This window comes from Paramormyrops kingsleyae, chromosome 1, assembly GCF_048594095.1.
Source record: "Paramormyrops kingsleyae isolate MSU_618 chromosome 1, PKINGS_0.4, whole genome shotgun sequence".
NCBI lineage: Eukaryota > Metazoa > Chordata > Actinopteri > Osteoglossiformes > Mormyridae > Paramormyrops > Paramormyrops kingsleyae.
Window position 1 is genome coordinate 9,332,488 of NC_132797.1, and position 24,378 is coordinate 9,356,865.

The 24,378-nt window shown below is 48.1% G+C and overlaps 2 protein-coding genes across 11 annotated transcripts in view; both read left to right on the top strand.

Moving 5' to 3' along the window:
* The window catches only part of kif21a (kinesin family member 21A), a 30,977-nt gene extending 18,823 nt beyond the window's left edge, over positions 1-12,154 (top strand). For 2 of the 9 annotated variants that reach the window (XM_023830202.2, XM_023830203.2), the window contains exons 12-36: positions 153-200; positions 974-1,061; positions 1,175-1,289; positions 1,411-1,599; positions 1,679-1,878; positions 1,962-2,069; positions 2,465-2,533; positions 3,142-3,290; positions 3,381-3,525; positions 3,641-3,835; positions 3,944-4,045; positions 4,389-4,554; positions 4,933-4,953; positions 5,538-5,595; positions 5,682-5,736; positions 6,049-6,260; positions 7,083-7,208; positions 7,910-8,029; positions 8,990-9,126; positions 9,413-9,587; positions 9,713-9,877; positions 9,977-10,094; positions 10,437-10,607; positions 10,723-10,922; positions 11,041-12,154. In XM_023830202.2, the coding sequence (XP_023685970.2) occupies positions 153-200; positions 974-1,061; positions 1,175-1,289; positions 1,411-1,599; positions 1,679-1,878; positions 1,962-2,069; positions 2,465-2,533; positions 3,142-3,290; positions 3,381-3,525; positions 3,641-3,835; positions 3,944-4,045; positions 4,389-4,554; positions 4,933-4,953; positions 5,538-5,595; positions 5,682-5,736; positions 6,049-6,260; positions 7,083-7,208; positions 7,910-8,029; positions 8,990-9,126; positions 9,413-9,587; positions 9,713-9,877; positions 9,977-10,094; positions 10,437-10,607; positions 10,723-10,922; positions 11,041-11,131 (3,223 nt within the window). In that variant the 3' untranslated portion in view covers positions 11,132-12,154. The remainder of the gene's footprint in view (positions 1-152; positions 201-973; positions 1,062-1,174; positions 1,290-1,410; positions 1,600-1,678; positions 1,879-1,961; positions 2,070-2,464; positions 2,534-3,141; positions 3,291-3,380; positions 3,526-3,640; positions 3,836-3,943; positions 4,046-4,388; positions 4,555-4,932; positions 4,954-5,537; positions 5,596-5,681; positions 5,737-6,048; positions 6,261-7,082; positions 7,209-7,909; positions 8,030-8,989; positions 9,127-9,412; positions 9,588-9,712; positions 9,878-9,976; positions 10,095-10,436; positions 10,608-10,722; positions 10,923-11,040) is intronic. The other 7 variants (XM_023830204.2, XM_072709057.1, XM_023830206.2 and 4 more) reach the window with 5 other exon arrangements.
* Positions 12,155-17,109: 4,955 nt separating this feature from the next.
* Positions 17,110-24,378, top strand: part of LOC111853383 (copine-8) — a 52,734-nt gene continuing 45,465 nt past the window's right edge. Inside the window, exons 1-2 of one of the 2 annotated variants that reach the window (XM_072709060.1) lie at positions 17,110-17,153; positions 19,891-20,103. In XM_072709060.1, the coding sequence (XP_072565161.1) occupies positions 17,125-17,153; positions 19,891-20,103 (242 nt within the window). In that variant the 5' untranslated portion in view covers positions 17,110-17,124. Of the gene's footprint in view, positions 17,154-18,813; positions 19,529-19,890; positions 20,104-24,378 lie in introns of those variants that run through there. The other variant, XM_023830194.2, reaches the window with a different exon arrangement.

Sequence of the window (24,378 nt, forward strand, 5' to 3'; positions counted from 1 at the left end):
TGGTAAACCTCCAGGTCTCTTGTTTCCCCGATCTCTCTCTGACCTCTTCTTCCTTGCTACCCTCTGTATTCCCCGGTGTACCCTTCTTCTACACCCCTTCCCCCAATCTCCACCTCTTCTCGCCCCCCCCATCCCCCACCCCTCCCTCAAAGGCTCCAACTGCTGGAGGAGAGTCGGCAGGAGGAGGTTGAGGATGACAGGTTGGCTATGTCTCTCCTCTCGCTTCTCTAATGCTGTCCTCATTTTGACAGGTAGTTCCCAAACCTGGAGGAAAGCCCACTAGCAGCTCGTCAGCTGACTCTTGTCTCTCCAGCCCTGCCCCCTTACCCTCCCCCCACAGCGGGCCGTATGCTCTGCATATGCGCTCATGTCCTTTGGTCCTCACAGAAAGTGCTAAGGTTATATTTGTCTAAGAAGTTGCGGATGCCTTAAGATCACAGAGCAAGATTCTATAGTCAATTAAACGTTCAAATGTCAGTAACTTCTCTGAAATAATCCTTAGTGTCTGCTCCCAAAAACTGTACCGAACCGCTCATTTGGACCTGTGGGTGGGTTTTATGTGGTCTGGTAACTACCCTTTCCTACTGTAATCACCAGCCTAAACTGTTCCTTACTCTGGCTCCAGTAATTTACTAACTTGTCTGAACTTGATTGGTAGTCTTATAGCTTGATTTTTCTTGATCTGATGTTATGTTTTGTGCTCTGTGGCACTTTGAACTCTATCCGATTAAGCTCTTCATTAACAGTTTGCTTTAATTAGTGCTAAGTGTTTTGTAGGAGTTTATATTTGAGTAGTAACACTACAGTACGAGCCTGATCTTGTGTCTGTAGTTTGGCTTCAGGTCCATGCTGTCCTACTCGTGCTTACGTTGTCTTAGTAATATAATAGAGGAACTTTTGGCATGAATGAGTAACTGTGAAGTGTGTAGCGGGTTGATCAGTTTCCTACCTCCCTGTTTCTTATCTCTCCCAGTGTGATCAAGGAGGAGCTTCCTGACAATGAGCAGGACAAGGCAGCAGACATGGAGCTGTGTGAACGAGCCATCGATGATGGCAAAATGGTGCGCCGACCCTCCTCCCGCTGGCTCCCCCTGGTGGGCAGTATGCAGAACTACCACACAGCTTTTCGGCACCAGCGTTGATGACATGGCGTCTGTTTTTGTAACACCAACAGGAGGTGCAAGAGGGAAGTGACCACGAAGAGGGGGAGGAGGAGGAGGAAGAGGAAGAGGAGGAAATGGAAGCAGAGGAGAGCTCTGATGAGTCTGACTCTGAGCTTGATGAGAAAGGTGACATCTTATTGGACAGCCTGAACATTCTGCTGAATGGGGAGGAACGTAAGACAGGTACCACATCTCATTCCTAACCCAAACCTCATTCACCTCTGCTGTGTGCTTCTGTGCCGGACAGAGAACTTCCAGGCAGACCTGGCCAACATCACATGTGAGATCGCCATCAAGCAGAAGCTGATCGATGAACTGGAGAACAGCCAACGGAGGCTGCACACGCTCAAGCAGCAGTACGAGCAGAAACTGATGATGCTGCAGTGCAAGATCCGGGATACTCAGCTGGAGAGGGACCGCGTGCTACACAACATGGGTGGGTGTAGCTGGAGGCCTCTCCCGCCCGCTCTCCATAGCCCTGGGGCTCCATAGTCACGGGCTCTCACGTTTTTCAGGTTCGGTGGAGACCTTCACCGAGGAGAAGGCCAAGAAGATCAAGGCCGAGTATGAGAAGAAGCTGAGCCTGATGAACAAGGAGATGCAGAAGCTGCAGTCGGCCCAGAAGGAGCACGCCAGGCTACTGAAAAACCAGTCACAGTACGAGAAGCAGCTGAAGAAGCTGCAGCAGGACGTGGTGGAGATGAAGAAGACCAAGGTACTGTCGGGCGGCCGCCAGGGCCAGCAGGACCCGTGAGTGTCAGTGGGAGAAGACCTGGTCTCACAGTAGCATCTCCTCAGGTTCGCCTCATGAAGCAGATGAAGGAGCAGCAGGAGAAGAACCGCATGACCGAGTCAAGACGGAACCGTGAGATTGCTACCCTGAAAAAGGACCAACGCAGACAAGAGGTGGGCATTAAGGGGGGGGTCAACCAGGCATGAAGTAGGCACTCAAGGGGGTCAACCAGGCAGGAGGGGGCACCAGGGGGGCAGTAAATCAAGCAGGAGGTGGGCACTCAGGATGAGGTGGGGTTAAATCAGGCAAGAGGTGGGCATTGAGGGGGGTAAATCAAGCAGGCAGGAGGTGGGCAATGGGGGGGGGTAAATCAGGCAGGAGGTAGGGTAAACCAGGCAGGAGGTGGGCACTGGGTGGGGGGGGGGGTAAATCAGGCAGGAGGTGGGCACTGAGGGGGGGGTAAATCAGGCAGGAGGTGGCAATTGGGGGTGCAGGGGTAGTTTTCTAGGTAATTTCCTTTGGATTTTCCTGCTGCATTTGAGCTGTTGTTCTACATCCTGCCCCACAGCATCAGCTCAAGCTTCTAGAGGCACAGAAGCGACAGCAGGAGCTGATCCTGCGCAGGAAGACCGAGGAGGTGAGAGGCAGCCAGCTAACTGCTGGGCGTGGCTACAGGCAGCCAGCTAACTGCTGGGCGTGGCTACAGGCAGCCAGCTAACTGCTGGGCGTGGCTACAGGCAACCAGCTAACTGCTGGGCGTGGCTACAGGCAGCCAGCTAACTGCTGGGCGTGGCTACAGGCAGCCAGCTAACTGCTGGGCGTGGCTACAGGCAGCCAGCTAACTGCTGGGCGTGGCTACAGGCAGCCAGCTAATTCCTGGGCGTGGCTACAGGCAGCCAGCTAACTACTGGGCGTGGCTACAGGCAGCCAGCTAACTGCTGGGCGTGGCTACAGGCAGCCAGCTAACTGCTGGGCGTGGCTACAGGCAGCCAGCTAACTGCTGGGCGTGGCTACAGGTCGGCCAAACTTTAAAAAAAGGTCCTTGGCTTTAATTATCAGCTATTCAAAAAATGGACTCTGGACCTGTTTAAACATCTCATGTCTGTGTCAGGTAGAGTTTGGATGAGATTCATAACTAACTTTCTTTTTAAAGCAGAGCTAAATGCTGATATTTAGTCTAATTACTTAGCAGTTCCTTTTTCACGGGTTTTGAGCTCCTTTGACCTCCCGGTGACCCTGTCACAGGTCACCGCCTTGCGGCGTCAGGCGAGGCCAGCGTCGGGGAAGGTGAACCGCAAGGTGAGCTTACCGGAGCCACTCCAGGACCCCTCCCATCGGACCCCTGCCGGCCGCATGCTCTCTGGTGGCGGTGTGGTGGCTCCCAACGGATCCAGGTACCTCTTCTACGGCTCTGCTCCACTGTACCGGGGGTATGGGGGGGTGCGGGTCGGGTCGGGCCTAACGTGGACCTGCTTCTGTCCCAGGAAGTACCAGCAACGCCTCGGTGGCGTGTACTCCACCAGGATGGCCCGGACCAAGTGGCAGTCCCTGGAGCGTCGTATCTCTGACATCATCATGCAGAGGATGACCATCTCCAACATGGAAACTGACATGAACCGACTTCTCAAGGTGTGTCTTCTAGGCTGAGACTCTGGGTCTCCACCAGCAGGGGGAGCTACCGCAGGTGACTCGACATCAGCCATTCCCGTGTTTTTGATCTCTTTTATTCATCCTTGGATAACAGCAACGTGAAGAACTGACCAAACGGAGGGAGAAGGTTTCCAAGAAGAGAGACAAAATCGCCACAGAGGGGGCGGACGCAGACAAGACGGTGCAGGCCCTGAACGAGGAGATGGAGTCCCTGACAGCCAACATCGACTACATCAATGACAGCATTGCTGACTGCCAAGCCAACATCATGCAGATGGAGGAGGCGAAGGTACCAGCAACATCTCGGTCTATCCTCACACCATCGAGACCCTCTGCTTGAAGACCATGGAGCCATGGAAGCCTGTAAGTGAGCTCTAAAGCCTGTTTCCACCAACAGGAGGAGGGTGACACCGTGGACGTGACGGCCGTGATCAGCTCCTGCACCCTCTCGGAGGCCCGCTACCTGCTAGACCACTTCCTGTCCATGGCCATCAACAAGGTACCTTCTGAACGATGAGCTACACGTGTTATTAACTGGGCCAGGCTAATGAGTAAAGTCTGCGTCATTGTTTCAGACACTAAATTCACTACAGAGTCGGCATTTCGGTCACGTTTCACAGTTTGCGGTGCTTATTTCTTCTGGTTGATCTACGCGTGACCGTTCTGTTGACCGTGAGTCTGATATGAAGGATGTTCACACTCGTACAGCATGACTCGCACCTCCTGTAGATGTACGTACGCATGAACGTGTCGGTACGTCACCGAGCGGCAGGCTAGGCTGTTCCCAGGCCCCAGTGTGTAGGAGAACGCGACACGTTAAAGGTTCCATCTGCTCCGTCCAGGGACTGCAGGCGGCCCAGAAGGAGTCGCAGATCAAGGTGATGGAGGGCCGCCTCAAGCAGACGGAGATCAACAGTGCCACTCAGAACCAGCTGCTGTTCCACATGCTGAAGGAGAAGGCGGAGTTCAACCCCGAGCTGGATGCCCTGCTTGGCAACGCGCTGCAAGGTAGCACCAGCCTTGCGGGCAGGTGCTGTGCAGACCTGGCCTTGGAGTGCTGAGCCTCGGGAATGGATGCTGACGTCTGGGGTCACGGCGACAGCAAGGGTCACTGAGGTCGTACCCAGAATTAGCGTGCGACTGGGGCGGCACAGATGCTCAGCGCAGTAACCCTCTACACCCACCAGGTGTCAGTATTTTTGACTGAATAGTGGTTCCCTCTCACATGCCGGACCCCGGGCCCCGATGGCAGCATCTCTCCCCGACGCCGCTTCTGGCATTAGAGCCCAGTTATGGCCGCTTCTTCTTCCTCTTGGCTTCGGTTGGGTCGGGATCAGCCTGTTGATCTGTGTGTTTCTGTCCCCCCTGTCGCCCAAATCCAAACAGAGCTGGGTAACATACCAGCAGGTGAGTATCGGACGTCGGGCCCTCTTGCTGCCACCGTAATGCGTGCATGGGCCCTACCGCTAACCTGCGGGCGTAGCCGCGCCAAGCGGTACAGCATGCGGTGCTTTGCTGCGACGCTCCCCCGCCCCGCCCCCCCACCACTGACCCCACGCTGCAGCCACGCATTAGAACCCCTAACCATCCTTAGAGTGCCTTCTAGACTGGACCTGATACCGGGATCTGTGGACCCTCCCAGGACCCCCGTCTGCTCTTGAGTCCGCTGTCGTGCACTTAACCTGACGTCTGATCTCTGACCCCCCCCACCCCCAGCCGTCGGTTCTGTTGACTTCAGAGATCCGAGCTGAGCTGCTGTTTTTGCCGCATCTCCAAACAGCATGTCATTCGAGCCGCTGTGTCCGTCCGCTTTGCCTTTTTTTTGCCAAGTGTGTTTGTGCACAGATCTCTGTTTGCGTAAGGCTCCAAGAGAAGGAAGATACCCACGCACTTGGTATATATGCGCGCCATTTCTGAAAGCATTAGTGGCCCGTGTGAGAGCGGCGGCTCAGCCGCTATGACCGCTGACTGGCGATGTTTTCGTCACACAGAGAACGGAGAAGAGAGCAGCAGCGACGAGTCTGCGCAGAGTCCTGCGGCCGAAGGGAGGTAAGGTCCCGACCAGCCTCCGTCGCCGTGGAGATGCTAGTATGCGTTTTGTCATGGATTTGACCCCCGTGTGTCGCCCTCCCCAGCTCCCTGGCTTCCGACCTCATGAAACTCTGCGGGGAGAGCAGACAGAGGAGTAAGGTATTTCCCTCAAAGTCGCCGCACTCTGTGAGATGGACCACGGCCTCGAATGGCCTTCGTGGTTGGATGTTGACAGTATGTTTTATATGGCTGGCGTGCTGTACCAGTGATCGGAAGCTCAAATCCCAGGATCCTAGGAGTGATGTCACCGGGTGATGTGACCCTTAACTGCTAATTGCTACAGGGACTGTTTGACCCTGCTTTGTCAATTCCACGTCGCTTTGGATGAAAGCATGTGAATGTATACTTGCGCGTTTTTCTTGCTTGTGTGGCACGAGTGACCTGGTCTCCCCGTGTCTGTCCCTGGCACAGGCTCGCAGAAGGACCACCACCCAGATGGAGCTGCTCTATGCCAACAGCACCGACCCCTCATCTGATGTATCTGCTGGAGAATTCTCCTCCCCCCTCTTTCCATTGGCTGAGACCCAGGAAGGGGGCGGGGACCCAGAGGGCACCGGGGTGTCCCATAGGGATAGGGACTTCCTGGGTCCTGCTGCAGGCTTGTCCTTAAAGCTGGGTAGCATGTAAGTTTGGACCAGCACGCTAACCTCACTCACCCATCTGCATGAATGCACGCTTGCTGCTGCAGCCGCTGTCCTTTTTGTTTCTTTCCTATCTGAAAGCAACCCCCACCCCCCCAAAAAATACACAGACTGCCCTGCAATGGAAACACAAGCAGACACATACAAGGTTTGCGATGAGCTTTTCTCTAAGGCTGCATTACACCATAGCATGTAGCTTGTGAGCACCATGTCTTTACGTTTAACTCCAGTGTAACTCATCCGTAATTGAAGTTGCTCGGTAACTTGGACAGAAAAAAAACGTGACACTGCTCTCAGATCAGCTGCCCTGAGCTCCAGTGGGGAAGGGTGACCCCTGCTTGGGACGGTCTGTCGCCCTCTGCTGCGACTCCTCTCAGCTACATGGCTCTGTCTGTTCCTTCTGAGGTTCGTTTGGCTGTTTCCTACTGGTCTGCTCAGTTCGTCCACAAACTGTAACCTTAATGGGTCTGAAATCACTTTCCTAAACACCCACGGCTGGGCTCAGTGAGTCTCTAACACTTTTATCAGAGAAACAGCTTGGGGACACCTTTCGGTGCGACACACAGTTTGGGTGTCACACTATAAAGAGCCCCCAGCGCACGAATGACTAATGAAGAAGGACCTTGAATTTGGGACTGGGTAACCAGGTAACGGTCCACATACTCCAACCCATACTGCATGTCCTACACTGTCTGTACATACCTGATGGGTCTTATTCTGTTTGCCTTGAGTTCTGCCTCTTCCACCCCATCCGCCCTCTCCCGGCGCCGTCATTAACTGTACACACGCCTGTTCAAACATCAGCTCCAGTGCACGGCCTCTCCCGGGGGCTGAGAGGAGACCGCCTGAGCCCTCCCCTCTCACCAGGAGGAAGATGTATGAGAAGGCCCAAATGGCAGTCGACAAGGTCAAGGGCAAGGAGATGAAACAGTAAGAGCTAGCGCCGCCCTGCTGGCCGGAGGCTGAAGTGACGATGAGCTGCTGTTATCAGCCCTTGACGTGCACAGAAAAAGCATGTTTTTATAAAATCAGTGATGGCACAGGCTGATCTCATTCTCTTCTCAAGTCCTACACTGAATGTGAACATCTTTAATTAGACTCAAAGCATCTTTCTCCACTCAGTTAATTTGTGCTCGCTGTGTGTATTTGTGTAAGTTTATGCACAAGTATAAGTCAGTCAGATATTCACAGTAATAAGAAGCAAATCTGCAGTTTGAGCAGACATTCAGTGTTTGACTTCCTGATCAACATTTTGGCCATTTGATTAAAACTTCCCTAATGTCTTAGAGTACCTCACCCCATCCACTGTTTCCTGTACTTCTTCCCAAGCATTTTCTGAGCTCCAGCTTAGAGTTTGAGGAAACATGGCTCACGGCTGTCACCCCTCGCGATCCTAGTTAATGGCTCTGTGGCTCTGTAGTCTGTTTGATCTGCATCGCTGTAGTATGGCTGATGGTCTCATACTTCTGACTCTAAACCCCACCCTCCTGCTGCTCCCCGGGGCCGGTCCAGGACCACAGAGTCACATAGAGTCACGGTGCCGTAGAGTTCAGGATGCCGACACGTGCGGCATGGCTGCGGTTTGCCGACTGCCTCTGCCTCTGCCTCAGCCTCCATGTCTACCTCCCCAGCCCCGACTCAGGGACCCCCGAGGCCGGCGCGTCCCTCCCCTCCCCTCCGGGCCGCTTCCAGCAGAACGTTTTTAATCGCCTAACGCTTCCTCTCGAGAGTGCAGATCCTCCACTCAATAAGTAAGACAAAAACCACCCAGAGACTTTGACTGAGCATTAATAAGTGAGAACTTTATTTCACAGATTTAGTTAGATTCAGACATTACTTGTGTAGAGTGATTGTCCTTGATATTATTGGCAGTATAACAACATACAGAGTGGAAAATTTAAAATTTCTTTAATGTAACTTCAATGTAATTACTATGGCTAAGGTGACATCATCCCCTAGAAAGGGTGATACTTCAGAAGGTCATGAATGTGTAGCACTGCTCCATCTTCATGCTGCAGTCCCAGTCTCCCAGTCTCGCTGTCATGTTGGTGGAGGCGTGCTGGCCATCCTCCTGATCCTGTCCTCCTGGACGCCTCCCTGTCTCTCTCTCTCGTAACTCTGGCTCCTTCCCCCTGAGCACTAACCCTCCTGCCCCTTTTTTCTCTGCGAGGCGACACGTCTGGTGATGCGAGCGGCTCGCCCTGTGCCTTGTCGTCAGACACGATGCCCCGGTGTGTCCGTGCTCTCTTCCTGCGCCGGCCAAGGAGAGAGGAGGCGCTGTCGTTAGTAACTGCAGTGGTGGGGGGCAGAGGTCCCGGAGTGGGGTCCTGCTGCTTCTCAGTCACTGTCACGGTTGCTTTCCTTTTCGACTAAACACTACGTGTCTCTCGGCTGACTCGTCCATGATGTCACTTCCTTTCCCGCCTCTCACCGTTTCCTGCAGACCTGGAGGTTTAGGGACTCTGTGAGGTCTCTCGGCCTGTTCCCGTTTCCTTCTGTGGGGGTGGGGGATTTTTTCGTTTTTTTTTTTTCTTTTTTGCTGCATGTGGACGGGCGGCTGTGTCATGCATGCAGGGGGGCGGGGCGTGGTCACATGGTCATGTGCATGCTGCATTTGCGGTTTGCGGTTTTCACGTTTGCCTGTGTGGCCGGGGTCGCGGCGTCCTGTGAGGGGTGGGCGTGACCCTTTTGTCTGTGTGCCCCGCCCACAGAGGCGTGATCAACCCCGTGCCGTCATCCAAAAGCGGCCGGGCAGCGACACTGCAGTGTGTCCACGTGGCCGAGGGACACAGCAAGGCCGTGCTCTGCGTCGACTGCACCGACGACCTGCTCTTCACTGGCTCCAAGGGTCAGGTCGCCGTGCCAACCCCTTCCCAGCATGCATCGGGTCCCAACCATCATGTTCTCCACATTTTCTGAACAACTGCGCATCTTTACACCTTCATATATTTATCTATGACTTGAAATATGGCCATAGAAATCTGCAATAAATGTCATCTCTTTGGTGTGTGTTACCGTCCCAAAGTGGTTTGTGTAGGAAGATGTCACCTGCCAGGTGAAACTCTATCCTACCTGTAAGCGTGATGTCAACAAGTCAGAGTAATGATGACCTCCCGATGACCTCTGTCTTTCAGACCGCACCTGTAAGGTGTGGAACCTGGTGACTGGGCAGGAGATCATGTCCCTAGGAGCTCACCCTAACAACGTGGTGTCTGTGAAGTACTGTTCCAGCCTGGTCTTCACCGTCTCTACCTCATACGTCAAGGTCTGGGACATTCGGGATTCGGCCAAGTGCATCCGGACACTGACGTGAGCGCTTCTGCCCTCTTGTGGTCATTCATATCTTCTCTGACTTTACCATGCACACGTAGAAGGGATTATGCATTACTCCGCACATGTGCACCCACACTCTTGTTTCTGTGCATGTGCCGCAGGTCTTCCGGTCAGGTGAACACCGGCGACGCCTGTGCGGCCAACACTAACCGCACCGTCACCATCCCAGCGGGGGAGAACCAGATCAACCAGATCGCCCTGAACCCCACGGGCACCCTCCTGTACGCAGCGGCTGGCAACTCTGTCCGCATGTGGGACCTGAGGAAGTACGACCTTTGACCCCTGACCTTTGCTTACATATTGCAGCCAGTGGGGCTTTGCTTCAGACAGAATGGGTAACCACCCCCTCCCCACCTCTCCCTCAGGTTCGTGTCCTTAGGGAAGCTCACTGGACATCTTGGCCCAGTTATGTGTCTTACAGTGGACCAGACAAGCAAAGGTCAGGATCTGGTCATCACTGGTTCTAAGGACCATTACATTAAGGTAAGGACCATTTGTCCATACGTCCTGCTAAGGGATCAGGGGTCTCCGTGGTCCGGTGGTACAGTGAGGTGGTGAAGAATCTCACCCAGAGGCAATTCTAGGATTTTTTTATGGTGGAGGGCATAAGAAGATCCATAAGTCATACACAAGGGCCGACCTTTTCTTTACCCAATGATATGTTTTGAATCGGTGAGTGACAGGGGATGGTATACTCTGGGAGCCAATCAGCTTTCAGCTGGGGCCAGTGCCCCTGTGACCCCTCCCCTGTACGTGCCCCTAATGCCCCCTTTCCTTTAGGGATTCCTTGTGAACTTCTCTGCTTTTCTGGGGATTGTTCTGCAGATGTTTGACGTGTCGGAGGGCACGCAGGGCAGCGTGAGCCCCACACACAACTTCGAGCCCCCCCATTACGACGGCATCGAGTCGCTGACCGTGCAGGCGGACGAGCTGTTCAGCGGCTCCCGGGACAACGGGATCAAGAAGTGGGATCTGTCCCGCAAAGACTTGCTGCAGGTGAGGGGCGGCCATCACACGTCTCCTCGTTAACTGCTTAATGCGATCTGTTAACTGGCACACTAACGGGGGGGAGGCTTGAGTAAGATGATCGAAGTCTTCCTGTCTCCCTCAGCAAGTGCCAAATGCCCACCGCGACTGGGTGTGTGCGCTGGGCCTGGTGCCCGGCTGCCCTGCCCTGCTGAGCGGCTGCAGAGGGGGGGTGCTCAAGCTGTGGCACTCGGACACGCTGGCGGCCTTGGGGGAGATCCGAGGGCACGAGAGCCCCATTAATGGCATCTCCACCAACAGCACCCACCTCTTCACCGCCTCCGAGTGAGTGCACCTCCCCACACACGCCTCTGGCTCTCCACCCAGTCCTCACCTCTCTGGCACCTCACGGTCTCCATCTACGATGCTGAGTGCTGTGGCATCTTGTTTGTGTGATCGACAGTGACCGGACGGTGAAGATCTGGCGCGGGAGGGGGTCCATCGACGGCATGGCAGATGCGCTCGATCCCACGGAAGACGTCGCCAGTAACTGATCAGGGTGTGCGGCCCATATGACTTGGAGAGGTTCCTGGGGGGGAGGGGGTCCTGAAGCGAAGGCCAGCAGCACGACGCACTTTGGGGGGGGAGGCTGGGGGTGGTGGTGATGGGGAGTGGCCTGGACCCAAGCCTGTCTGGTCCATCTGCAATGTCATGTCCAAAGTGAAACGGGACCGTTACAGCTGATGTCTCCCGTTCGGCTCATGATGGACGTCCCTGGACGTGTCTCACTGCTTGCGTCCTCTTCCCCAATCCATACTCAAAGCTGTATAGTGTCCTGATAGGAAGCTTAGCAAGCTCAACACAAGTGGGTCCAACACGAAAGACGTGGGGGCGAGGTGTCCAACAGCCGGTCCCAAACCAGTCCACAGAAGACATGTCCGTGACTCAGTGTAGAGTTCAGTCAGACTGTATATCGAGTTTCTGTCGTCTTAAGTGAGAGTGACTTTGTGTTAACAGAAACTAAACCACCAAGGTTTGCTTTGATGTCAGACAGTTAGTGTGAACAGTCCTGGGTTCCTCTCAGCAGTAACTGCGCTACTCACAGTATTCAGAGCGTGATGTTCCTCTGTTCTCCCCAGCGTTGTTCTTCATATCCCTTCTAGCCTTCACTGATCATTGTCATCCACACATTCTCTAACATGATGCTGTTGAAAGCCTAGAAGATCTGACTAGATGTTCCTGCTGCTGCATCTGCATACTAACCAGTATATCCCACATGTGAGGCCCACCCCACAGGTGCAAGCTGTACATATCCTTCCATGCGAGGACAGAGAGCTCTCCGTAAGCCTAATTCTGTAGACATTTCAGTAACACTACATCTTCATGTGCAACGAGCCCTTTCTTCCTGTGTAGGTTCATTCACGTTTGTGGTTCGGCCTTTGACCTTCGTCTGCAGCTTTATGTATATAAGAGATCTGTTTTTTTTTTTCCTCCCGATTCTTAGTTGCAGAAAAATGCCTGTCTAGCAGTTCTAATGTCAGATGCAGCGTGAAATAAATGTCATCTGTCAAAATCAAGTTGAGGGAGGGTTGCTCTGTGTCGTCGAATGGGTGGACGTCGGGTGACAGGCTCGCCCTGGATGCATTTCTGGGGAATGCATCATGTGCCTTCGGAATCGGGCAATTTCAGGCACAGGAAGGCTGCCACATGCGGCAGGAAATGACACGTGTGCCTTTGTGACTCAGCGCCTGAACACCTCATCAAACGGGGCGACGCTGAGGAACAGCCAATGTTTACTGAGGTTTACAGCCGTCATCACAGAACATGCTTTTAGAGATGGTCAGGCTGCTATTAGATAACACCAACACCACCTGTTCCATGTTTCTTGAAACAAATATAAAGTTTTGGCACTGTCCTAGGTGTAAATTAAAGGGTTCAAATCTCCAGTCTCCCTGTAGGTGGGATGCGTACAGTGCAATATATAGAGTTATCACTAGGTGGCAGTGTTCTGTCACAATAGGCCTTTGGCTTTCATTGCTTTGCTGTCCAGAAGGAAATACCCACAGAAGGGAAGCACAAGCTTACATTCAGGCCTGGGCTCTGGACTCCTTTCCTAGTATCTCTGATGAAGGGTCACTTCCTCACACAAACCACAGAAGACTCAACACGGCAAAGCAGTGCTTCGTGTGTCTGAACCGAACGGCTGCAGCACAGTAGCAATCGGAAAATGATGCAGCCTGGTAAGTGTGAATGTTTAGCATAAAGGGCACTCGGCTGGGATTACATGGTGAAAGATTCTCAAGCTTAACCAGGCTGATGATTAGGACTGCATGTGTGCTACAGGGCACCCAGGAATAGTACAGACATATCACGGAGACTCCAGTATCTGGGGTTACTTTATAATTATTTCTGGGATTACTGTTGCAATGATCTTCTCATGGGTGCCATAAAAATTAAAATACCTGGGGTTCAAAAATATATGAGTCTGTAGGCTTAGCATGTTCATGGGAGTTTTACTTAAATGAAATTGTTCTGTGGGCAGAAGAAATTATTGGTTCAGAGAATTAACCAAACAGATTGTACAATTTGATTGTGTAATCTCTCTGAACCAATCATGTTTCCTTATGCTCTCATAACATTTTTGCATAAGTAAGATTCCCACGAGTGCTTAGCAAACCTTGGTACTCATTCATCCTCACACAAAGCTTCACAAACTTTGAAAAAGGTTCATTGTTGGTCATTAATGTAGCCCGAGAGATGACAACATATTTTAGTGCAAACTTAAAACTTCTGGAGTGATTTGTACAATTATGGAACAGTGTTCTATACATTGCTAGTGGTTTATAGTTAAGTTTCTGCATGAATAAAGGGATAGTTTTGCCTATACGGGTGGGCTTTATAGAGAGTGTTCCTGGTGAGTCTAACCTATAGGGCTGATTGATCTATGAACAACTGCAGTCTAGGGTTCTTGTCTGGGGGGTTCATTTTAAGGCGTCTGACGTGAACACAATCTCCCTCCTCTGGTTTTCCTAAGCTTTCAAAGAGCCAAAAGAGCGAGGGTTAATTAGGGTAAGGGCCCCCTGCGGGTGAGCGGACTCCGGTCAATATGCCAGGAGGGGTCGGGCTGGAGCCACGCGGCCAGCGGCCTGGCCCCCCCCCGGGAGGAAATCGATGGGCTCTCCCACACTTCAACCAGACGCGGCCCGGCCGACCAGTGCTGGTGGCGTCTCACAGCGCTCCCTCCGCTGGTGAGAGAAGAAAGCACAAAAAGCCCCTAAGCATCCAAGGCTGCTGTGGACACAGAAGATTGAAAATCAAAAAAAAAAAAAAACAACAACATGAAGGGCATCCTGCTGTTTCTATTGGCCCACAGGCCGAAGCGGGAGTCTGTACTGTCACTCTGCAGCGGAATTATTTAACATCCATGGCTGAGAGAAAACTGCAGAACAGTTTCGTTCATGAATCTGAAATGTGAAAAAAGCTAACTGTTACATTACTGCTGTGTGTATATTCATCAATGTGTGCTGACACTCAGACACTTGGTCATTCAGAGGTTATTTTTGAGAAACTTTTAAAATAGGCAGTTTAGGGGTGTCATTGTAATGGTTTCATGTAAATCTGGCATTCAATATTGACCGTTTTATAGATAAGCATCCATGGATGTGATCTGTGTCATTGACATACAGATAGTTTGCATATTATATAGTTAATAATGCATTTGACAAAATAAAGGAAAATATTGAGCTGTGTTAATACATATGAATCTTCCTGAAAAATGAATTTCACTCTACAATTTAATCTTTGTATTTGTCCAGATATGTGTTGGTACATACGTGTTTGTCTTAATTTGCCAACTACAAAAAACATGACTGGATCTAGTGACATTTTATTCTAGTCATGGACCAGCCAGTTCTCCCAGTTCTCCCAGTGTATCGATATTAGACAATGTCAGCCCGTAGGTGGGGGAGGTGAACACAGGTGAGACAGGTCATTGCTGTGATTTTGCTTGACAAACCACAAAACAATCCATGAAACACAGGAAGGAACAGATCAGTTGTGTTTGCATTGAATTGTGTAGTAGAATCTCTCTGTTTGATCCTCACAGGATTTTAGTGTAATATTACTGCTCACTTTGTACCTGGGTGACAGTATTACCTCATACTTGCATGCTTGGCTGTTCAAATTGCGCCATAGTTGTGTGCATGTGGAGTTCTCTCTCTGTCATGTGGTTTCCTTATTTAACCTAACTGCATACCTTTGGACTGAGTTCTTCGTCTTGCATGTCGTAACATCATAAACAAGTGCTATACCTTCCAAAAGGCAAGGTCCTAGGCTATTTCCAAAAAAATTTGATCAACTTTTACTGTACTGTTTTCAAGAAAATGCACTTTGAATTCCATGATTTTATGCGCTTTTAGTTATAAGAGCTACATTGGACGGACCATTTCTCGGAATTTTCCCATAATGTTTAAACAAGTCTTATACTTTCTGAAAGGAATGGTCCTATGCTATTTTGAAATAAAATTTGGTCAATTTTTACTGTGCCATTTTCAAGTTAATGCACTTTGAATTCCATAATTTTATGTGCATTTGGTTATATGAGCCAAGTTTGACAGGACATATCTCAGAATTTTCTCATAATGCATAATCAAGTCTTATACCTTCTGAAAGGCAAGGTCCTAAGTTATTTACAGACAAAAATGTCAACTGTACCATTTACTGTACCATTTTTAAGTGAATGCACTTTTTAATCCATGGTGTTTGTTATGTGAGCCGTTTGACAGGCCATTTCTCACAATTTTCCCATAATTCTTTAGAAGTATCTTATACCATGTGCTAAACAAAGTCCTTGCCTGGAATCAGTGCAGCTTTGGCAGGTTTTACTGTACTATTTTCACGTGAACCCCAACTGAAGTTGTGTTGCAGGTCCCAGGAATTTGGTACCACAACAAATAAGATGACCTGCATTAAGCATAAATAACTGGAACAGATGAACACGGTGCGTTGCGTTTCGTCTCCAAATCACTAATGTTTTATTAAACTTCAACAGCATCCTGACCTATAGGCTACGTCTCAAGTTTCTAGTTCCCCTTTCATTACATGAATGATCTAATTCAGCACCCGCCTTTTCAATGTAATTAGTCCATAAGTAACCAGCTTTTACACGTTTCCCCAAATGTATTCCCTTAACCCTATACAGAACTTATACAAAATATAGTCAATCAAAAATACTTTTCTTTTGCCACAATTTTCAGACACCTCCATTGCCATATAACCGACATTTATACAGATTTAAAGCTCGGGACTGCAATAAATGCATCATACCGAAATGTATAAGCTAGAATAACCTGATGCTATTACGGATGAGTATATTTTAATAACTTAACTACAATAAACCACTTCTCTCATCATCCATCATTATTTCCACATCCCGCACGTAACATACTGTATACCTCTTAACCGTATAACCGATATAAAGATTAATATAAGGCGTATAAAATAAACGTCAGCTTAACTAACATGTGCTGTTATATTACCTCTAGTGTGCAGGAGCCAGCAATAAAGTGTACTTATAATCGTCCCAAATAGGCTTGCTCACTTTTTCCCGCGGCAACATGGCGTCAACATACACTTCAATAAGAGCCCCTTTCGTCGGTATTCCTGCCATCTGCGCTCATTTACAAACCATAAAATAATCCATTATAATTATTATTTTATTTAATAAATAATTTATTTTACTCCAATCAAAGGTTAGATGTTTGTTAATATTCTGAATGCAAGTTCAAGCATGCAGATGTCCTTTTATCATAGATGCCAACATTACCCATACGTGAAAAAACCACATGGTTCATTTAACACTATCAAGAATCTTTCTTGTTTCCATTATATATGACAACGCATGACATCAATGTATTTTATATGTTCACTATAAGTCAGTGTTTTTGCTTGTATGCTTATGGCCACATTCATACCAAATCCCACACTTAACATGTAAGACACCCAAGGGAAAAACGTATAAGAAAAATATAAAGTTTTTAAAATATATAATTTTTGTCACACCCGGCTCGTCCTAAACAAGCAAAACAGGAAACAGCTGTTTACAATCGGGGTTTCACAGTAGGGAAATGGGGCGGCGTGGCACACAGGACAGAAGGATCGGACCAGAGCATGTGAGCGGAGCGTGAGCTAGGAGAGGAGCGGTCGGAATTTAGTCAGAGCGCAGAGCGGTTTTTTTTTTTATTAAGGCTGGAGCGGTCGCTCTGTCTCGCTCCAATTTCGCTCCGATACCGCTCACACTACGATTCTGAGGCGTGCGCAAATCTTCCCAGAATTCATCTATACAATTATCAAGACTATTACAGAAATTGGCCGAGATGGAATTCGCAAAGTATTTCACAAAGGAAACTGATAGATCATACAAGTGTAATATTCTTATCAAACGTATAGATGACAATAATGTAGAGCAAGAATAACAAGGTGGTGAAACTGTTTCAGTGAGTAAAGATTCACTTTGGAATCATTTTTCTCAGAAACACGGGAGTGTTTTATGCGAACAGACGGAAGCCAGAGCAAAACGTGAGCAACTTTTATATGCTTGTAGTATAGGCCTATCAAGTCTATAAATTAAAGTATAAAAGCCTATATTGGTAAATATTGGTAATCAAATAAATTCGTTGTCATTCAAAGTAGGTCTAATAGGATTTTTTAAATTTCACGTAACGCTGTTAGTGAAATTTTATTTTATAGAGACGCAGCAGCAGCATCAACAGAAAAAATTGAGGAATTTAAAACGTAGATGCTTAGCCTGTATATTCTTTAGACTATTAAGACCATTGATTCCTTTATTTTTAAGCCTATTTTTGTGTGGAATGCCATTGCCAAACGTGTCCGTTGTTGCCTATATATGTTGCTTAAAAATAAATATTTTCTGAGTGGCAATGTTGCCGTTGCTCATATTTCTTTATGATATAAGGCTTCGGTTTAAGGTGACATTTGTTAGGCATGCAGATTATTTGTCCCTCTTTTAAATTGGAGCGAGAGTGGAGCGATTTCACTGGAGCGGGAGGAAATTTTAGTGGAGCGAGGAGCGGTGTTGAGCGGAGCGGCGTAGTGCGAATTAGAGCGGAGGAGCGGGCGGAGCCAACAGCCTAGTGAGCGAGGAACGGAAATTCTCACCGCTACACTCCGCTCACATGCTTTGGATCGGACGAGCCGGGCGTGACAATTTTTTAAAATAAAAATACGAATTTTCTAAAATCTTCTTTGGGATTCCTAAATTTCCTTTGGAATTAATAAAGTATCTATCTATCATCTATCTATCTATCTATCTATCTATCTATCTATCTATCTATCTATCTAACTTTTACATAAACTTTACATTTTACCATATACAACAAATAACATATGGCTTTAGTGGGAAATACGTTTATTGCTTGTTGTCTATTAATAAAAAATGATATTGCTTTTATATTCTTCGTTTGAAAGACATGCATGCTCTCTCCACAATCATTTGGCTTAGTTGGGCATGAGAAAATTCATGCTAAATGTTCTCAGAACACCAAGTGAGTGCATCAAATGAAAAAGGTTTTCTTTTCAAAATACTCATTCTAGTTGTGTGGAACCAAAGTCCAAGATTCAATTGAGTTTATTCAAAGAATCATGAAAAAAGTAATAGTGACAAAACATTAATTTAATGTGTATTATACATCAATGTAGAGCTTATGTTTGACAAAACATCAATTTAATATGTATTTTGCATGAATAAAAGACATATATGCTTAATGACACATGCAGTTAATATCGATTGTACATGAATGTAGGATTTATATTTTGACAGTAGGCCTACATTAATTTCATATGTATTTTTCATCAATGTATGCATATATGTCTAATGACACACTAATTTAATATGGACTGTATATTTTGAGTGATATATAAAGGGCTTATATGATTTGAGAAAAATGCATGAGTCATATGTTGTTATTATTTAAAAAAAAACTTTCTATATTGGCAACTGAGTGCGCAGCATGTTAAGATTTTTAGAAATAACTTGTCACGTGTAATTCACGTGTAAGAGAAAAAATGTCACCGTTTTCCTATGGAGGATCTGATACCGTAATTTTATGTCTATGCGTGCACCACACATTTGGAGCGCGATCGTTGGAAAGCTGTCGGTCCAGACTAAGCAGCTCGGTCCCAATTGCACAGGGTATCGCTAGCAGCTGGTTAGGGTTTAACATCCAAATCAGTTTTATTTCGAGCGCAATCAAAATGATAAATACTTAGTGAGGTGGTAGCTGATTTCAGTGGTGGGAGAAGCGGGGTTGCTTTATTTCTAATCCCCCATTTATACGGATAAGGACTGGCCAGTGCTCCTTTTAAAGATGGAATGCGATTACTTACTATTTACTACTAAAACATTACACTGTAAAACTGAAGGTTTTTGTGTAACTTATACAGTGTGATGCTTGTTTAGGCTGGTGTGGCGTAGTACTTTACGCGGGCGTGCGTTTCCGAAAAGCTCCCGTTAGAAACTTACATTGTTGGACTCATAAAGTTGCACGGTTCTAGTTAGCAACTGTATGCTTTTGGGAAACGCACCCCTGGGCGGCTAACATGCTCTGCTTCTCTTCTTGGCTTGAGAAGTCTTAGCAGACTTGGTCTTATCTTATATTTACAGAGTCGTGTGGGCTGATTCAGATTAATGCAGATGGGTGCGCACTCCTATTACAGATCCTAGTGCTGTTTTTTAATTCGCGGAGTCCCTTGCGCTGAACTAGCGTTGTCCTGCCAGCCGACAGTATTGTGTTTTTCTTTTATACTTTAGGTTACCGATGTCATATTTGTACGAATGAGTTTGGATGTTCAAAACCCCGACATTTTACCGGACTGTCCCAATCTGTCAAAACAGGTTTACTATAAAACTAGAGAAACCCCGTTACAGTGCCATGGTGAGACGACTAGGGAGCGGGGGGAGCCACACAAACTCGCACCACGCCGACCCTGTTTAATTTCCTATAATAACCATTACATGTGCGTGATTATAATGTGCTTTAACTGCTCATGCGATGCTTCAATTGACTTAATATTTCGACCTGAAAACTGGAGTTTTTCTTCCTCATGTGATGCAGTCCACGACCTGATTATCAAACCCGACGCCCTGCCCTTCTCCACAAAAAAAGGAGAAATATGTAAATACTTAGTATTGCTGGGTGTTTCCACGATCGCTCGTTTTATTTCACGTTTCCCCTTCCTTTCTCTCCCTCTCTTTCTCCGCGGGGTCCCGTCCCGCCGCTCCCGGCTCTGCGCCCAGCCGCCGGAGTGACATCACCCTCCCGCTTCCCAGTTCCGGAGCCCGGCGCTCACGGGGCGCAGTGTGGCTTCGCACGGCCGTCCGGAGGAGCAGCAGCAGTAGCAGCGTGTCAGCGATGAACGGCGGCTTCCCCGCCATGGCGTCCGTGGGGGACTTCGAGCCGCTCAGCGCCTCCATTCCCGCCACCAAGGTGGAGGTGACGGTGTCCTGCAGGTGAGGCGGCGGCAGCCGTTAAGCCCCGCGGACGGAGCTGTGTCTGTAAACCCTCCGCCGCGATCACGGACGGGGACTTCGGGGCGTCAGCTTCAAGTTTTAATTGGGAAGCAGTGATATTTAATCAAATACAGCGGCTACAACATAAATATATTCACGGGAAGAGAGTCTCGTGTTTGCCTGAATTTGTCTCGGTGGTTTTGTCGGTTTTCTCACGAAATTGTTTTGACATATTTTCTGAACTCGACGTTCAACTTTATGACTTGTAACGGCAAAGTGTACGTTGTACATTATATTATTAACAATCTGAGAAACGTATGAGCTACATTGTACTATTGTTAACAATTTAAGAAACGTTTGCGCTACCTTATTTGTATTTATATATATATATTAACAGTAGGAATAACAACGACAATCATATGTCGTCAACAATAATAGTACCAGGCGTTGCGTAGATGGTGTTAGTGATTAGTCAACGTGAGAGCTGTGCCTTGTTTACAACAGTCCGTAAAACATTTAAAGTATAAAGTAAAGCGCTTTCGTTGTGAAAATGGAAGGTGGTCTCTGCGATAACCTGGAAAAAGTGATTCTCCGTTGTTGTACCACGTTGTTGCTGTAAATACACCCCGAGCCGCTTTGAAACTTTCATGCATCGGCGACTCAGCACCCACGGCGGTAGTGACACATATATACCGATGTTTACACGGTGTTAATCCAGTATGTTACATTTACATGGTTTTAATACGGAATTATTTCATGAATATTTCATTAATCCGCTTTTTATATTGAGCTGTTTGAAATCTTCCTGGTTGTATTCAGTCTTGATTTATCTGACTAATTTTGTATGCTATTCCCGCATAATAACGATTTTGTCCATTTTGGTCCGGCACACGCATGACTATTTTTATGTGTAATGACACCAGTCATCGCAAAGTCGGGATGATTCAGAGGTACAGAGCCCGTCTCCCCGGGGGAGATCCACCTCCCGAGCTCCAGGGAAGTTTCTCCAGATTTCAAAAGAGAAAGTTGGCGATTTGTAGTAAATGTAGTGCCTAGTTTCTCTTCCGTTTCCCGATGTCTTGGCGCTACGCGACGTCACATTTCAAAGTCAGTTGAATAGATAACTGATTTTTCCGAGAAGTAAGAAATGGGAATGACATAATAGTGCCATAAAGTAAAATGGGAAGTAAGCTGGAAACGCCTTCACATTACTGAGAAGGAGTTTTGGGCAGTGGTCAGGCGGGGCGCAGGGCATCTGCTCAGGGGTGTCAGGTACACCCCAGCCATTTGCTCCAGAAAGCTGTGCAGTCACCATGGTTACTGTTTTAGAGGTAACCCTGAGGAGTTACCGTGGATACAGTTGGTTTGAGGTGGCGGATTTGAAAGGCCGCTGCATAGCCTGACTCTGCAGTGCATATGTGGCAGACATACCATGAAATCCTTCAGTTAGAGACGTCTGCAGCTCAGTCCTCAGTGGTAGCGCCCGTGTCATGAGCACATGAGAGCTAGTAAATCTAGTACGATGGTTTCATTTCAGTAGACAGTTCCCTGCTCTGACAATGAAGCTTTCACCCTAATTTTCAGTCTGTTGTTGAACCAGTTATGCTGCTGCATTCCAGTGTTATGACTGGACAGCTGGAACCGGAGTCAAGTGTTCATGCCTGTTTATTTCCAGAATCATGGTCCTTAGACGGGCAATGGGGCGAAAACCAGGTGGAAGCAAACCCAGGTAAAGAGATCCTGGTCACGATCCCAATCCGTAGTCAAAACATAGGCAGGAAACAGCAAAGCTGATAACAGGAGTATGGAGGCATATTATGAAATCCAAGTCACAAGACAAAGAGCCAGAACAGCAGGGGTTGTACATGTAAAGTGGGTGTCACACAAACACTCTGTATGGTGCAGCACTCAATACACCACAGTTAATGGAGACCAGGCAGTATAATCTAAGGTATTTAATCCATCTGAGCTACAGATGGATGCTTGGTGCAATATGGGCGTTGCTGTTCACAGGTTAGAATATTTTGCCGTGGTCTGATTGGAGATTATGTTGGTTACATCGCAGACTCGGCACATCCAGGAATGCAGTACTTGGTGTGTATTCACCATGCCACTAGCTCTTTGACAATAGGAAATGAGTACATGTTTTATTTGTAATTTTTATGTAATTAAAAAAAGCACATATTTTTACAAAAGCAAAAAATAAATTGAACTAGGACAGGGAATAATGAACACTGAGCCAATCTTGTAGTACTTTTGAAACATGAAGCTGTCTTGCTGCTCTCTAATACTGATGCTCTCTAATACAGATGCTCTCTAATACAGATGCTCTCTAATACAGATGCATAATAAAGTAGGCCATTTTCATGTTTTACCAGGCACAACTGTGTCCCACATAACCCTACGGTTTGTTATGGCATCAGAACTTTGTGGGCGGTGTCTCTAAATCCATCTCTGTGGGTGTGGTCTTTACCTCCATCTCTGTGGGTGTGGTCTTTACCTCCATCTCTATGGGGTGTGGTCTTTACCTCCATCTCTATGGGTGTGGTCTTTAACTCCATCTCTGTGGGTGTGGTCTTTACCTCCATCTCTATGGGGTGTGGTCTTTACCTCCATCTCTATGGGGTGTGGTCTTTACCTCCATCTCTGTGGGTGTGGTCTTTAACTCCATCTCTGTGGGTGTGGTCTTTACCTCCATCTCTATGGGGTGTGGTCTTTACCTCCATCTCTGTGGGTGTGGTCTTTACCTCCATCTCTGTGGGTGTGGTCTTTACCTCCATCTCTATGGGTGTGGTCTTTAACTCCATCTCTGTGGGTGTGGTCTTTACCTCCATCTCTATGGGGTGTGGTCTTTACCTCCATCTCTATGGGTGTGGTCTTTAACTCCATCTCTGTGGGTGTGGTCTTTACCTCCATCTCTATGGGGTGTGGTCTTTACCTCCATCTCTGTGGGTGTGGTCTTTACCTCCATCTCTATGGGGTGTGGTCTTTACCTCCATCTCTATGGGTGTGGTCTTTAACTCCATCTCTGTGGGTGTGGTCTTTACCTCCATCTCTCTGGGCAGGGTCTTTACCTCCATCTCTGTGGGGCGGTCTTTACCTCCATCTCTGTGGGCATATTCTTTACCTCCATCTCTCTGGGCATATTCTTTACCTCCATCTCTCTGGGCATGGTCTTTACCTCCATCTCTTTGGGCAGGGTGTTTACATCCATCTCTGTGGGTGTGGTCTTTACCTCCATCTCTGTGGGCGTGATCTTTACCTCCATCTCTCTGGGCAGGATGTTTACCTCCATCTCTGTGGGCATGGTCTTTACCTCCATCTCTGTGGGTGTGGTCTTTACCTCCATCTCTCTGGGCAGGATGTTTACCTCCATCTCTGTGGGCATGGTCTTTACCTCCATCTCTCTGGGCATGGTCTTTACCTCCATCTCTGTGGGTGTGGTCTTTACCTCCTTCTCTGTGGGTTTTGTCTTTATCTTCATCTCCATGAGTATGGTTTTGCCTTCCATCATTGTATTTGCCTGATCAGTGATCCCCAGGGTGGATGGCAGAGCATGTCATTTTTGCCGTGATGTCCAGAGTGACCCTTCAGTCAACACCTCTGAATGCTCCTCTCCATCCATTCATCACTGATAAAGAACCATAGAAACACATGCAAACTGCATGCAAAGTTTACCCTTGGCTCATTTCTCTGTGTGGTAGAGGGACAGGCTGTATATTTGGGTCCTTGTCTGGGTCTTTAGTTAAAATGCACTGACTAGACAAAAGCTTTTTTCTAGAGAAACTCATAAATAATTCACAGTGCTGTTAGGGGAAAACACAACACCTTTATTTATCAAATCCTCGCTTTGCTCAGGCTTGGGTTTAAAAATCCAGCAACCTTTGTTCGGCATCTCGCTCTCTCGCCGGCCCTCCCTGCTATCAGCGTGTGGGCGTCTCCTGCGTTTCCTTACTGGGAAGCTGACATGTTTACTGGAAGGAAATTGCAGAATTGACCGGACCCCACTTCCTTTGGGCCTGTAAGTAGAGATCTGGCCGCTTGCCTCCTTAGAAGCATTTCAGTATTTTGCAGCTCAAAATGTGGTGAAAATAGACTGCTTTTGGCTCTCACTGTTAACAATGAATATAGTGAATGATTACGACCACAGCCCTCCTCGACAGTAAAAGCTGAAACCCAAAGTTTCTCGATCTAGTCCGATAGTCCCAGCTGTCAGGGTGGGGTATCTGCTCAGCTGGCAAACCACATATTCTGCCATTAATCTGCTCTATGTCC